The sequence below is a fragment of the Prionailurus viverrinus genome, chromosome D2 (assembly GCF_022837055.1).
Source record: "Prionailurus viverrinus isolate Anna chromosome D2, UM_Priviv_1.0, whole genome shotgun sequence".
Classification (NCBI taxonomy): domain Eukaryota; kingdom Metazoa; phylum Chordata; class Mammalia; order Carnivora; family Felidae; genus Prionailurus; species Prionailurus viverrinus.
In genome coordinates this window covers 53,598,750-53,614,614 of record NC_062571.1, presented here as the reverse complement: position 1 = coordinate 53,614,614, position 15,865 = coordinate 53,598,750, and the positions used below count along the sequence as shown (strand labels likewise).

At 36.8% G+C, this 15,865-nt stretch overlaps 1 protein-coding gene across 7 annotated transcripts in view; it reads right to left on the bottom strand.

Moving 5' to 3' along the window:
- EXOC6 (exocyst complex component 6) overlaps positions 1 to 15,865 on the bottom strand; it is a 277,514-nt gene that overhangs the window by 153,664 nt on the left and 107,985 nt on the right. For all 7 annotated transcript variants that reach the window (XM_047824816.1, XM_047824814.1, XM_047824819.1 and 4 more), the window contains one exon: positions 4,557 to 4,761. In XM_047824816.1, the coding sequence (XP_047680772.1) occupies positions 4,557 to 4,761 (205 nt within the window). The remainder of the gene's footprint in view (positions 1 to 4,556; positions 4,762 to 15,865) is intronic.

Sequence of the window (15,865 nt, the reverse complement as noted above, 5' to 3'; positions counted from 1 at the left end):
AGCACAGAGCCTGACGCAGGGCTCGAACTCACGGACCGTGAGATCATGACCTGAGCCAAAGTCAGACGCTTAACCGACTGAGCCACCCAGGCGCCTCCCCCTGATTCTCATTTTATTATAGAATGCATCAGTCCTATTAAGTATCTCTTGAAGTGTCAACAGTGGAGGACAAAGATGATCACTTCAGAGAAAAGCTATGACATCTCATACTTTATTCCACATGAATAGTGAGGTAATATCCAATCTTTTTGGTTCCACTTTCCTGGGGCTTTCTTTTATTATTTTTTTTTTAATGCTTATTTTATTTTTGAGAGAGAGAGACAGAGAGAGAAGGGGACAGAGGACCTGAAGCGGGCTCTGTGCAGACAGCAGAGAGCCCGATGCAGAGTTCACTCTTAGGAACCATAAGATCATGACCTAAGCTGAAGTCGGATGCTTAACCGATGGAGCCACCCACTCGCCTTTCCTGGGGCTTTCTTAACGGATGTAGTTCTCTGGGATAATGACAGGCTCTAGATTCAGCATCTCTGGATTCTTCTGAACTCTAGCTTCAAACCTTATTCTCTCATACTTACTTAGTCTTTATCTTTTCCAGGCTATTAATCTAAGGTTCCAACTCTAGCCTGCTGGCCAACACTTCTACCATTTCTTTTCCTATGCTACTGCCCACAATGAATCATATTTCTATCATTCCAATGGTAAGGAAAATGGCCTCAGATGTAGCTTCCAAAGGAAAGACAGGAAATTAACTTTGGCTTAAATTATCTTTTATAGCTTTTGTTTATTCACAGAAAATAAATATATATTTTTATCAACCAAGTATTTATCTGAACAAAAGATGCTATCGAAAATAATTTGAGGGGTGCCTGGGTGGCTCAGTCGGTTGGGCGTCTGACTTCGGCTCAGGTCATGATTTCACTGCTTGTGAGTTCGAGCCCCACGTCGGGCTCTGTGCTGATAGCTCAGAGCCTGGAGCCTGCTTTGGATTCTGTGTCTCCCTCTCTCTCTCTGTCCCTCCCTCGTTCATGCTCTGTGTCTCTCTCTCTCAAGAATAAATAAAACATTTAAAAACATGTTAAAAATAATAATTTGAAAATCAAATCTGCTATAGCCCACCTATAGATAAGCTATAGATAAGCAACAGTTAACAGGAAATTCTTTAAAAAGAAACAACTTTAAAAAACATTATTGCACAAATCTTACATTATTATATATGGTTTTCATTTATTATTAAAGTATATTGATCCTGATAAAGAATTTTCAAAATCTAGGGGCGCCTGGGTGGCGCAGTCGGTTAAGCGTCCGACTTCAGCCAGGTCACGATCTCGCGGTCCGTGAGTTCGAGCCCCGCGGCGGGCTCTGGGCTGATGGCTCAGAGCCTGGAGCCTGTTTCCGATTCTGTGTCTCCCTCTCTCTCTGCCCCTCCCCCGTTCATGCTGTGTCTCTCTCTGTCCCAAAAATAAATAAACGTTGAAAAAAAAATTAAAAAAAAAAATCTATACATCCCCAAAGTAAACAATTTACTAAACAAATTTATTAAATCTGTTAAACAAATTAACATAGAATACTGTGCAAAGCTGAAACGATTAATAGGAATATAATGGAGATTATCTGATTTGAAGATAATTCTGGAAAAAGTTAAAGTAGAGGGGCACCTGGGTGACTCAGTCAGTTAACCATCTGACTTTGGCTAAGGTCATGATCTTGTGGTTCATGAATTTGAGCCCCATACTGGGTTCTGCACTGGTGGTGTTGAGCCTGCTTGGGATTCTCTCTCTTTCCCTCTCTCTCTGCCCCTTCCCCACTTTCTCTCTTTCTCTCTTTCTCTCTCTCTTTCAAAATAAATAAATAAACAAACAAAAACAACTAATTAAAAAATAAGTAGGGAAAAAGTTCATATACTGAATTTTAATTTCCTCTGTTGTGACAGTCTGATACAGATACATTTCTTTAATTAAAAACTAAAATAGGGGCACCTGGGTGGCTCAGTCAGTAAAGCAGCCGACTTCAGCTCAGGTCATGATCTCGCAGTCTATGAGTTCGAGCCCCGCGTTGGGCTCTGTGCTGACAGCTCAGAGCCTGGAGCCTGTTTCAGATTCTGTGTCTCCCTCTCACTCTGACCCTCCCCTGTTCATGCTTTGTCTCTCTCTGTCTCAAAAATAAATAAATGTTTTTAAAAATTTTTTTAAATAAAAATAAAATAAAATAAAATAAAATAAAATAAAATAAAATAAAATAAAATAAAATAAAATAAAATAAAATAGAGGCACTGGGTGACTCAGTTGGTTAAGCATCTGCCTTCGGCTCAGGTCATGATCTCACAGTTCGTGAGTTCGAGCCCCACACTGGGCTCTCTGCTGTCAGCCCAGAGCCCACTTCGGATCCTCTGTCCCTCTCTCTCTCTCTCTCTCTCTTTCTGCCCCTCCACTGCTCCTGCAGGCACATGCATGCACTCTCTCTCTCTCTTTCAAAAATAAATAAATAGGGGGGCCTGGGTGGCGCCATCGGTTAAGCGTCCGACTTCAGCCAGGTCACGATCTCACGGTCCGTGAGTTCGAGCCCCGCGTCGGGCTCTGGGCTGATGGCTCAGAGCCTGGAGCCTGTTTCCGATTCTGTGTCTCCCTCTCTCTCTGCCCCTCCCCCGTTCATGCTCTGTCTCTCTCTGTCCCAAAAATAAATTAAAAAAAAAAAAGTTGGAAAAAAAATAAATAAACTTTTAAAAAATAATAAAATAAAGTAAAAAGCTTCTCTGGAAGCCCTGGCAGGAGAAGGAAGTGAAGGTTGCACCTGCAGTGCACTCTCTGGCTCTCAGCTCAGGTGCTACCCAGTTGGCATCCCTCTGCCCCACCTCAAGCTTCTCTAAAGTAGTTTCTAATACTTGAGAAAAAAAAATTAGGAGGACTGTTTTATTTTTATGACACTATGATTATTAGAAGTTTTAGTTAAGAAATTTTAAAGTACAATCACTTTAAAACTTTTTACTAAAAATTTCAAATATAAACAAAGTGAACAGATTAATATAATTAACTCCCAAGTACTCATCACTTACCTTCAACAATTAATATTTATACATTCTTGTGTCATCTATGTATCTTTACCCACTCAGTGCACACACACACACACACACACCAATTATTTTTTACAAATTTCTTTGAGGTCAGATTTATATATGCTGAGATGTATAGACCTTAACTGTACAATTTTGACAAGTGGATGCACCTTTAGCATAAGACAAAACATTTCCATCTCCCCAGAAAGTCCCTTCATGTCCCTTTCCAGGCAATCTCCCCAACCAGAGGCAACCGTTGCTCTAATTTTTTTTTAAGTTTTATTTTAGTTTTGAGAGATAGAGAGCATGTGTAAGCAAGCAGGGAAGGGGGAGAGAGGAGGGGGGGGAGGGGGGGGGACATAGAGATCTGAAGCAGGCTCCATGCTGACAGCAGAGAGCCCGATGTGGGGTTCGAACTCCTGAACCCTGAGATCATGACCTGAGCTTAAGTCAGACACTTAACGCACTGAGCCACCCAGGCACCCCATGACTTTTTCTCTTTGGTTTCTCCTGCTTTACAACTGCAATATAAATGGAATCCCACAACCTGTGCTTTTTTGTGTGTCCAGCTTCTGTAGTTTAGCATAATGCCCAGGAGATTAATATTTGTTTTTGTACATATCAGTAATTTCATTCCTTTTTATTGCTAAGTAATACTCCATTATATTTTTATACAGCACAATTTGTTTATCCACTCCCCTGTTGATGCCCCTTTGGGTTGTTTCCAGTTTGGGGCTAATCGTGAACAGAGTTGCTGTGAACATCACAAGGACATGTTTTCATTTCTCACTGGAATTATCTGGAAGAATGCTGATTCAAAAGGTAGGTACATTAACTTTATAACTGCCAAATCTTGTCTACTATTTTTTCTTCTTATTATTGACCTAGGAGTTGTCAACTCAAAGATAATACTTTTAAGGAGACAGTAATTTAAAATCTTATGATAAAAGGAATCCCATTTGCCTCTGTTTGTGGTTCGGCTAATTTTACAGCAAATTTGTCTGCTGGCACAAGTTAATATTATACCTGACTTACCAGGCGAAAGGCTGGTGAGTCAAGTTAGATTGACTTTACTTAAATACAGAATAACTGCAAACCAAAAGAAAATGCTGATTAAATCCATTCCAAGCAAGATTCAGGAAAAATAAGAAAAGGGTTAAGCTAAACAAAAATAAGCATTTTAGGTAACTAAAAAAAAAAAGGTAAACTTTGGATATATTCTATAACTTATACCAACGAATAACAGTAAATTAGGGGCTTCTGGGCGGCTCAGTCGGTTGAGTGTCCGACTTTGGCTCAGGTCATGATCTCGCGGTCTGTGAGTTCGAGCCCTGCGTCGGGCTCTGTGCTGAGAGCTCGGAGCCTGGAGCCTGTGTCAGATTGTGTCTCCCTCTCACTCTGCCCCTTCCCCGCTCATGCTCTGCTTCTCTCTCTCTCTCTGTCAAAAATAGACATTTAAAAAAAATTTTTTTAAACATTAAGTTAAGAATTTTCTTTTCATTCTCACCTGTTTCATTGCTGTTTCACCTATTTTGTCAGAATGTTTTCGAATGCTTTCCAAAAAGTCTTTGAGATCAGACATGGAAATTTCTTTAATATCCTCACGGAGTTTAGGAAGATTTTCTATCATTAGCTGACAAAACCGGTATTGACTAACCCGGGGAAAATACACATTTTCTAATTGTTCCATAGTTTTTAGAGCAGAATAATACCTGTGAAAAGTTAAAAATAAAACTCTATAAAAAGTTATTACATTAATTTTACAAAATAATCAGTCCAAACACTCCAATCAAAAAGGACACAGCTATAGTTAAAATAGGAACAATTAATATTTATTTCTATTTACACAAACTATAAACCATATGAACAAGTTTGCAGGCTGAAAATTCATGACTTATACTATCATACAGCTTCCTTATTTCACTTCATCTAAATCTATAACACCATAAGCAGTATCATAGTCATCATAGTACCTTAAATGTATACCTTTAAAAAGTTCCAAAATTTTTAATGAAAATATTTAGTTATTTGACATGTGCTTTCATAATATCTCTCCCATCCATGTACTGTAACATAAATAATGTATAGATTTAATTCAAATGAAAGTAAAATGTATACTAAGGAGATTTTTTTTTAATTTTACACTATTTAAAGCACTTAGTAATAATAATAGGCATGATAAAAAACAAGTAAAAAACTGATTTATTTTCAACCCAACAAATATATACTGAATGACACAGTGAGTATGCAGTAATTAGTAAAATACAGCCTATGCCCCAGAGAAACTGCTGTGTATTTTCATATACATACTTTGATTTTCTCTAGTCTTCTATGAGGTAGATGTCTATGGCAGACATTACTATTTACACTCTATAGATGAGAAACTGAAACACAAAGAGTATATAATTCGGCGAAGATATTATAATTAATTGGTAGAGAAAACAAAACTCTCAGTTTCCTATAATAATATTCACCACCAAAATCCACTGAAAGTAGGTAGAGGGATTTTTTTTTAATATGAAATTTATTGTCAAATTGGTTTTCATACAACACCCAGTGCTCATCCCAACAGGTGCCCTCCTCAGTGCCCATCACCCACCCTCCCCTCTCTCCCACCCCCCATCAACCCTCAGTTTGTTCTCAGTTTTTAAGAGTCTCTTATGTTTTGGCTAGAGGGATTTTTTTTTAATTAATCAAATAATATTTGACACTTTCCCATTAATTTGGATATTAAAAATGAGGAAAGGCACTATCTAGAGAACAAAATTTACAGGTGCCTGGGTGGCTCAGTCAGTTGAGCATCCTGACTTTGGCTCAGGTCATGACCTCATGAGTTCAAGCCCTGTGCCAGGCTCTGTACCGACATCTTGGGGCCTGGAGCCTCCTTCAGATTCTGTGTCTCTGTTCTCTCTGCCCCACCTATGCTCGTGCTGTTTTTTTCTCTCTCTCTCAAAAATAAACAGTAAAAAAAATCTTTTTTAATTCAGTTTAAAGATATTTGTTGATTCCCCAGCCTATATTCCCAAAGATAGAGTATATTTTGCAAACTGTCACAAAATCTACCACTAATTTAAAAATTAGATGACTAGGGGTGCCTGGGTGGCTCTGTTGGCTAAGCATCCAACTTAGGCTCAAGTCACGATCTCAGCACCACCTGATGCTACCATGTAGTAATTACCTCAATTTGGCCACGATTACATCTAGTCAATATCTACAACAATTCCAGATCTATATGCTTACATCCTATTTTAAAACATATCATGGAAATTATCTTTAAAATTATTCTAGAACAGATTGATACCTATTTTTAAGTCAATTGCAATAATCTAGTGATGTCCACATTATTGGCATTTTTTATTTTTTATAAACACTAAAATAAATTTCTCCCTATATTAAACCTCTACCAAGATGTGTGCTTTTATAAGTATGAGACATTTCAAAAAAATTATGTGTCATTCTTAAAGGGAAAACATGTGAATACTCTAATGGTTCTCCAGCCCATAGGGTACAAATTATGTCACTGTTCTTACTTTATTTGCCTTCCCCTGAGCATTTCCAATTCACCAGATTTTTAACTATCATAGAAGTTGTTACTTCAGTCTCTACTATCCTAAATACAATATCCTACATATAAGAAAAAATTACAAGATACATAAATAAGTAGAAAACTGTGACCCAAAAGTAAAAGAAAAAAGTCAATGGAAGTATACATACAGGTGGCCTAGAGCTTGTAATTAACAGATGAAACTTTAACAACAATATGTATTATAGAATCTAATAAAAAAAGAGTAGTTAAGAATCATGAAGAGATGGGGAACTGTAGTGGAGAAACAGATATTATAACAAAGAATCAAAAGAAAAAGCTGAAAATAAAATATCATAATGAAGAATTCATTCACTCAATGGGCTATTTAATAGCAGACTAGATACGGAAGAAAAAACTATTCATAAATGTGAAGACAACTAAACAGACATTATGCAAAATGCACAAATACATACACACAAAGAAAAAAACAGGATCTCAGAATACTGTGAGATCAATAAAAATAGGCTCAGTAAAGTTTAAGATAGGTCCAAAAATTTATCCAGTATGAAACAGAAAAGAGAAAAGGAGAGTTCCTAGAAATTACGGACATTAAATGATCAAACATACATATAACTGGAGTTCCCAAAAGAGAGAGAGAAAATAATGGTGAAGAAATATTTGAAGAAATAAGAGTCCCCAAATTTTCTAAATTGATGAAAAGTATCAACTCACAGATTCAAAATAAGCTAAATAACCTCCAAGTAATATAACTGCAAAGAAAATCACACCTAAGCACATCACAGTCAAACTTATAAAAACAAAACATATGGAGTAAAATCATAAAAGTAGCCAGAGGAAAAAGACCTAATTACAAATCTAATATACAAATCTAATTACATTTGTAATGTGTGAAATAAACACATTTCCAGATACACAAAGCAAGAAACTTTTCTTCAGAAAACAGATGTGTACTACAATAAATACTAAACAAAATTTATCATGCTAAAGGCAATTATACCAGTTAGAAGTCTGTATCTGCAAAAAGGGAAAAAGAGCAACAGAAAGGTTAAGTGGGTAAGTTTTATTAAAAACTCTCTTTTAGGGGCGCCTGGGTGGCTCAGTCAGTTAAGCGGCCAACTTCGGCTCAGGTCATGATCTCGCGGTCCGCGAGTTCGAGCCCCACATCGGGCTCTGGGGTGATGGCTCAGAGCCTGGAGCCTGTTTCGGATTCTTTGTCTCCCTCTCTCTGACCCTCCCCTGTTCATGCTTTGTCTCACTCTGTCTCAAAAATAAATAAAACGTTAAAAAAATTTTTTTTTAAATAAAAATTCTCTTTTAATTATGGTTAATAGGTGTATGATATATATAACATATATGTATATCATAAGTAAATTATGTTAAAACAAAAACACAACAAACAGAAGGTGGGAATAAATACAATTGTACTGTTATAAGTTTTATATTTTGATGAAGTCTAACAACATTATTTGAAAGTGAACTGTGGTGAGTTAAACATGCATATTGTGCTCTCTAGAGTAGCTGCTAAAATGTTTAACAAAGGGGCGCCTGGGTGGCGCAGTCGGTTAAGCGTCCAACTTCAGCCAGGTCACGATCTCGCGGTCCGTGAGTTCGAGCCCCGCGTCAGGCTCTGGGCTGATGGCTCGGAGCCTGGAGCCTGTTTCAGATTCTGTGTCTCCCTCTCTCTCTGCCCCTCCCCCGTTCATGCTCTGTCTCTCTCTGTCCCAAAAATAAATAAACGTTGAAAAAAGAAATTAAAAAAAATGTTTAACAAAGATATATACTAGTAAGTGAACAGTTAGAGATAAATATATATACTAAAAAAACTTAGTCATAAAAAGGAAGGAAGGAAGGAAGGAAGGAAGGAAGGAAGGAAAGAATCAGACAAACAGAAAACAGCAAGATTAAAAAGTCAACCATAATAATAATTAAATAATTGTAAATGGTCTAGAACAAAGTAGAGATTGCCTACTGGATGAAAAAAGTAATACCCAGCTATATGCTATTGGTAAGAAACACATTTTAAATATAAAGACTGAGGTTAAAAGTAAAAAAAAAAGTCAAAGATACATCATGAAACATCTAGTACAAGCATGCTGGAATAACTAAAATGACCACATCAACAGCAGGCAAAGTTGAATTCAAGACACAGAATATCACCAAAGATAAAGAAGGACATTGCATATGATACAGAGTCAAACAGTAAGAATATAAAACAATCATAAATGTGAGTGCATTTAATAACTGAGCTTTGAAATACATAAAAGAACATTTAAAGAACTAAAGGGAAAATAGACATACCACAATAGTTGAAAACTTAACACCCTTTTCTTACCCCTGATAGAACTGGCCAACAAAACAAAACACTAAGGGAAAAGAAAATTTGAGCTGTTTTAACACTAACACAACCTAACTGGTATTTCTAGAACATTAAAGCCACAACTGCAAAATACACAGTCTCTTTAAGCACACGTGAAATATTCATCAAGACAGGTGATACGCTGGGTCACTAAACAAGTCTCAATAAATGTCAAAGGTCTGAAATCATACAGAGTATGTTCACTCACCCAATAGTATTAAACTAGAAATTAATAATAAAGATCATAATATATCCCAAAAATCTTCCAAGTACTTGAAAAGTAAACAATACACTTGTAAATACCCCAAAAGTAAAAAAAAAAAAAAAAGGAAAATAAAATATTTTAAACTAAAAGATAGTAAAAACAACATTTCAAAAGTTGTGGGGTGCAAATAAAGCAGTTCTCAGAGGAAAATGTATAACTTTAAATGTGTGTAATAAAACAGAAAGGCATAAAATCACTGTTCTAAATTCCCACTGTCTGAAGAAAGAAAAAGAACAAATTAAACCCCAAGTATAACAATGGAAATAATAAAAACAAAAACAGAAATCAAAGAGTAAATAAACTCAAATGTTAGATCTTTGAAAATATCCATAAAATAGGTGCGTGGATGGCTCAGTCAGCTGAGCGTCCAACTCTTGATTTTGGCTAGGGCATGATCCCAGAGCCATGAGATCAAGGTCTGCATGGTTTCTGGCTCCACGCCCAAGTTGGGCTCCAAGCTGGGTGTAGAGCCTGAGGATTCTCTCTCCCTCATCTTCTGCCCTTCCCCAACTCGAGCATGTGTGAGAGCTCTTTCTCTCTCTCAAAAAAAGAAAAAGAAAAGAAAACATCCATAAAATTGATAAGCCTTGTTTCATACAAATCAAGGCAAATTAATACAAATTGCTAACACTGAAAATGACAAAGATGAACATTTCTACAGATCCTGCAGACATTAAAAGGATAAAAGTTTATGCCAATAAATTAAACAACTCAGATAAAGTGGTCAAAGTCCTTCATAAAACATAAGATATAGGGGCACCTGGGTGGCGCAGTCGGTTGAGCGTCCGACTTCAGCCAGGTCACGATCTCGCGGTCCGGGAGTTTGAGCCCCGCATCAGGCTCTGGGTTGATGGCTCAGAGCCTGGAGCCTGTTTCCGATTCTGTGTCTCCCTCTCTCTTTGCCCCTCCCCCGTTCATGCTCTGTCTCTCTCTGTCCCAAAAATAAATAAACATTGAAAAAAAAATTTAAAAAAAAAAAAACAAACATAAGATATGAAAACTGTCTCAAGAAGAAATACCAGATTTCAAGCTGCATTACAAAGCTGTAATCATCAAGACAGTATGGTACTGGGACAAGAACAGATACTCAGATCAATGGAACAGAATAGAGAACCCAGAAATGGACCCACAAACATATCGTCAACTAATCTTTGACAAAGCAGGAAAGAATAGCCAATGGAATAAAGATAGTCTCTTCAGCAAGTGGTGCTGGGAAAACTGGACTGCGACATGCAGAAGAATGAACCTGGACCACTTTCTTACACCATACACAAAAATAAACTCAAAATGGATGAAAGACCTAAATGTAAGACCCGAAGCCCTCAAAATCCTTGAGGAGAAAGCAGGCAAAAACCTCTTCGAACTTGGCCGCAGCAACTTCTTACTCAACATGTCTCTGGAGGCAAGAGAAACAAAAGCAAAAATGGACTACTAGAACCTCATCAAAATAAAAAGCCTCTGCACGGCAAAGGAAACAATCAGCAAAACTAAAAGGCAACAGACAGAATGGGAGAAGATATTTGCAAACAACATATCAGACAAAGGGTTAGTATCCAAAATCTATAAAGAACTTATCAAACTCAACACCCAAAAATCAAATAATCCAGTGAAGAAATAGGCAAAAGACATGGATAGACACTTCTCCAAAGAAGACATCCAGATGGCCAACTGACACATGAAAAAATGCTCAACATCACTCATCATCAGGGAAATACAAATCAAAACCACAATGAGATACCACCTCACACCAGTCAGAATGGCTAACATTAACAACTCAGGCAACAACAGATGCTGGTGAGGATGTGGAGAAAGAGGATCTCTTTTGCACTGTTGGTGGGAGTGCAAACTGGTGCAGCCATTCTGGAAAAGAGTATGGAGGTTCCTCAAAAAATTAAAAATAGAACTACCCTACAACCCAGAAATTGCACTACTAGGTATTTATCCAAGGGATACAGGTATGCTGTTTCGAAGGGGCACATGCACCCCAATGTTTAGAGCAGCACTACTGAAAACAGCCAAAGTATGGAAAGAGCCCAAATGTCCATCAATGGATGAATGGATAAAGATGTGGTACATATATACAATGGAGTATTACTCGGCAATCAAAAAGAATGCAATCTTGCCATTCACAACTACGTGGATGGAACTGGAGGGTATTATGCTAAGCGAAATGAGTCAGTCAGAGAAAGACAAATATCATATGACTTCACTCATATGAGGACTTTAAGATACAGAACAGATGAACATAAGGGAAGGGAAGCAAAAATCATATAAAAACTGGGAGGCGGACAAAACAGAAGAGACTCTTAAATATGGAGAACAGAGGGTCACTAGAGGGGTGCTGGGAGGGGGGATAGGCTAAATGGGTAAGGGGCATTAAGGAATCTACTACTGAAATCATTGTTGCACTACAGGCTAACTAACTTGGATGCAAATTAAAAAAATAAATAATTTAGGGTAAAAAAAAAAAGAAGAACAAACAAAAAAGCTATTAAGCTTAACATCTATTGAAGTAATGGGATTCATATCAAAATTTTGCCAGCTGGCCTTTGCTAAGAATACACTTAGGGCTTATTTCAAACTGGTTACTTTTTTCTTTCTCGGTTGGTATTTTTCTGTGATCTTCACTGGCAGGGCTCCGCCAGATCTAGACTCTGGTAGGGCTCCTGAAGCTAAAACTCATTAAAGAGTAGTGGACTTCCTGGGCCCCTCCAAATTTTTATCTCTGAAGCCAGAACATGCTCAATCACCTTTAAATGTTCCTACCAAGCTCCAGCAGGGGCTTCTGCTCTCAGTAAACTGTGATAGCCTCTATTGCCTGTCTCTCTAATTCGGGGTGTAGCAGATTGCCCTACAATTTCAGTTTTCCAATGGATCTAAAAAAGGTTTTTTATTTTCAGTTTAACTTCTTGTTGTAAAGACAGGAATGATTACTACAAGGCTCTTTTACATGTCAGAACAGAAACTAGAAGTTCCTATTTTCATTCTTTTTTTTCCTTTTTCTTATTAATTTGTAAAAGCTCTTTACATATTGTGGTTATGAGTCCTGTCACAAAAAAATAATCTTTCAAATGTTTTCTCCTAGTCTGTGGCTTGCCTACTAATTTTCTTACAAGAGTCTTTTGATAAATAAGTTTTTATTTGAAGTCCAATTTTCAATTTTGTATAGCTTTTTGTGATCCTTCTAAAAAATATCTTTGCTTACCCCAGTATTACGAAGAGAAACTCCTATATTTTCTTATAGAAGTTCTACAGTTCTAGGCGGAGAACAAACACAGCAGGCAACCATATGTTGCATCAAAGGAATACTTTAAATATAAAAATACAAGAGAGATTAAAAGTAAAGGGATGGAAAAAGATACACTATGGTAACACTAATCAAAAGAACACTGGAGTAGCTATATTAATTTCAGATAAAGCAGACTTCAGAGCAAGGAAAATTATGAGATAGAAGCATTACATAATGATAAAATGATCAGTATCTAAAAAGACATAACAATCCTTAATGTGTATGTACCTACTAACAAAGTATCAAAATATGTGAGGCAAAAATTGATAGAACAGCAAGGAAAACAAATAAATCCACTAATATAGTTGAAGACCTCAAAACTCCTCTGGTAATCGACAGATCCAGCAGCCAGAAATTCAGTTAAGGATATGGTTGAACTGAAGAGCATTATCAGTCAACTGGGTTTCACGGACATTTACAGAATATACTTCATCCAACAACAGAATATATATTCTTCTCAAGCTCACATAGAACATTTGCCAATATAGGCCATATTCTGGGCTATAAAACACACCTTAAATTTAAAAGAATAAAAATCATACAAAACTAACATCATACTTAGTGGTGAGAAACGTAATGCTTCTCCCCATGAGATCAGAAACAGGCAAGGATGTTCCTCCTCACCACTCCTATTTAACCATCATACTGATATTCATTGCTAACTCAATAAGAGAAAAAGTAATAAAAGGTATTCATATTAGGAAGGAAGAAAGAAAAGCCTTGTCTGCAGATGACATGATTGTCCATGTACAAAATCCCAAACAATCAATAACAAAAAAATTCCCAGAAGTAGTCAGTGATTATAGGAAGGTTGCAGGATACCAGGCTAACATACCAAAGTCAACTGCCTTTCTGTAAACCAGCAAGGAACAACTGGAATTTGAAATTAAAAACACAATATCATTTACTTTAGCACCAAAAAATGAATTATGTATAAATCTAACCAAATATATACAAGATCTATGTGAAGAAAACCACAAAACTCTGATGAAAGAAATCAAAGAAAATCTAAATAAATGGAGAGATATTCCATGTTCATGAATGGATTTCACAAAAATTAACTCATAATGGATCACAGACATAAATGTAAGACACAAAACTCTAGAAAATAACACAGAAGAAAATCTAAGTGACCTTGGATTTGGCAGTGAGTTAGTATCTTCTGTTCTAAAAAGAGACTAAAAAGATAAGCTACAGAATGGGAGAGGATATTTTCAAAACACATAGTACTATAAAATATAAAAAAAAAACACTTAGAAGTCAACAATAAGAAAACCAACAACCATATTTAAAAGTGTAGGGGCGCCTGGGTGGCTGAGTCGGTTAAGTGTCCAACTCTTGATTTCAGCTCATGTCATGATCTCATGGTTTGAATTTGAGCCTGGCATCAGGCTCTGTGCAGACTGTGTGGAGCCTGCTTGGGATTCTTTCTCTCCCTCTGCCCCCCTCTCTCTCAAAATAAATAAATAAACTTAAAAAAATTGAAAATAAATAAAAATAAAAGTGTACAAAAGATATGAACAGATACCTCACCAAAGAATATATACACATAGCAAAGAAGCATGCGAAAAAAATGCTATCACATGCCAATACAGAATTGCAAGTTAAAACAAGATACTACCATGCATCTATTAGAATGGCTAAAATCCAAAACACTGACAACACCAAATCCTGGTGAGGGTGTGGAGCAACAGAACTCCCATTCATTAGTGCTGAGAATGTAAAATAGTAAAGCCACTCTGGAAGACAGTTTGGCTGTTTCTTACAAAGCTAAATACAGCCTCTCTCTATGATCTAGCAACTGTACCCCCAGGTATTTACCTAAATGAATTGAAAAGTTATGTCCACACAAACCTGCACACAAACGTCTATAGCAGCTTTATTTTTAACTGCCAGAAATTAGAAGCAACCAAGATGTCCTTCAATAGGTGAATGGTGCAACCATACAATGCAATATTTTTCATCAATAAAAACAAATAAGCTATCAAGCCATAAAAAAGACATGGAGGAATCTTAAATGCATATTGTTAAGTGAAAAAGCCAGTCTGAACGTAACACATATTGTATGATCCCAACTATAGGACATTATGAAAAAGCCAAAACTATAGAAAGGTCAGTGATTGGCAGGGGTTTGGTAAGGGAGGGATGGGGAAAGAGATGAAGCACAAGGGATTTTTCAGGCAATAAAGCTATTCTGTATAATGTTGTCATGGTAGATGTGACACTATGCATTTGTCAAAATCAATAAAACTGTACAATATAAGAGTGAACCCTAAACCCTATTACAAACTGTAGACTTAAAAACGTGTCAATATTGGTTCTTGAATTGTAGGAAATGTACTATACTCATACAAGAAACTGTGAGGGAGAGGAAGGTATATGGGAATTCTGTACTTTCTGCTCAATACGTCTCTAAACCTGGGGCGCGTGGGTGGCCCAGTCGGTTAAGCATCCGACTTCAGCTCACGTCATCATCTCACGGTTCATGGGTTCAAGCCCTGTGTCAGGCTCTGTGCTGACAGCTCAGAGCCTGGAGCCCGCTTCAGATTCTGTGTCTCCCTCTCTTTCTCTGCCCCTCCCCTGCTCACGTTTTGTCTCTCTCTCTCTCTCCCTGAAATAAACATTAAAAAATATTTTTTAATGTGTCTCTAAACCTAAAATTATAAGCAAAGGACTTGAACTGACATTTTACAAAAGAAAATACACAAATGAATAGCAAATGAAAAGGCACTCAACATCAGTCATCAGAGAAATGTAAATTGAAACCACACTGAGATATCATTTTATATGTATCAAAATGGCTCATCTAGAACAGACTTACAGTATCGTATGTTGGCAAGGATGTGTAGTATCTAAAATTCTCACTGCTGACTGGAGTACAAAATGGTACAACCATTTGAAAAAATAAAAAGGTAGCCTATACCTACACTATAACCCAGCAATTCTACTCCTGTGCATATATTAAAGAGAAATATAAACATCTGCCTACAAAGACTTGTACACTAATTTTATAATAGTCTTATTCATAACACCTCCGAACTAAAAACAACCCAAATACCCACCAACCAGTAAATGGGTAAACAAATTCTTAGAACTGAATACTACTCAGCAATGAAAAGAAACAAACAATTGGTATATGCAATAATACGGGTGAATCTCAAAACATTTGGAGTGAAAAGTACTAGACAAGAAAAAATATATATTCTATGATTCCATTTATATCACTTCTGAGAAAATGTTAAACTAACCATTGGTGACAGAAATCAGAAAGAAGTTACCTCTGGAGGAGGGAGGAAGAACCGATTAGAAAGGGGCATAAAAGGGTGATGGAAGTGTTCTAAATCTTGTTTGGGGTAATG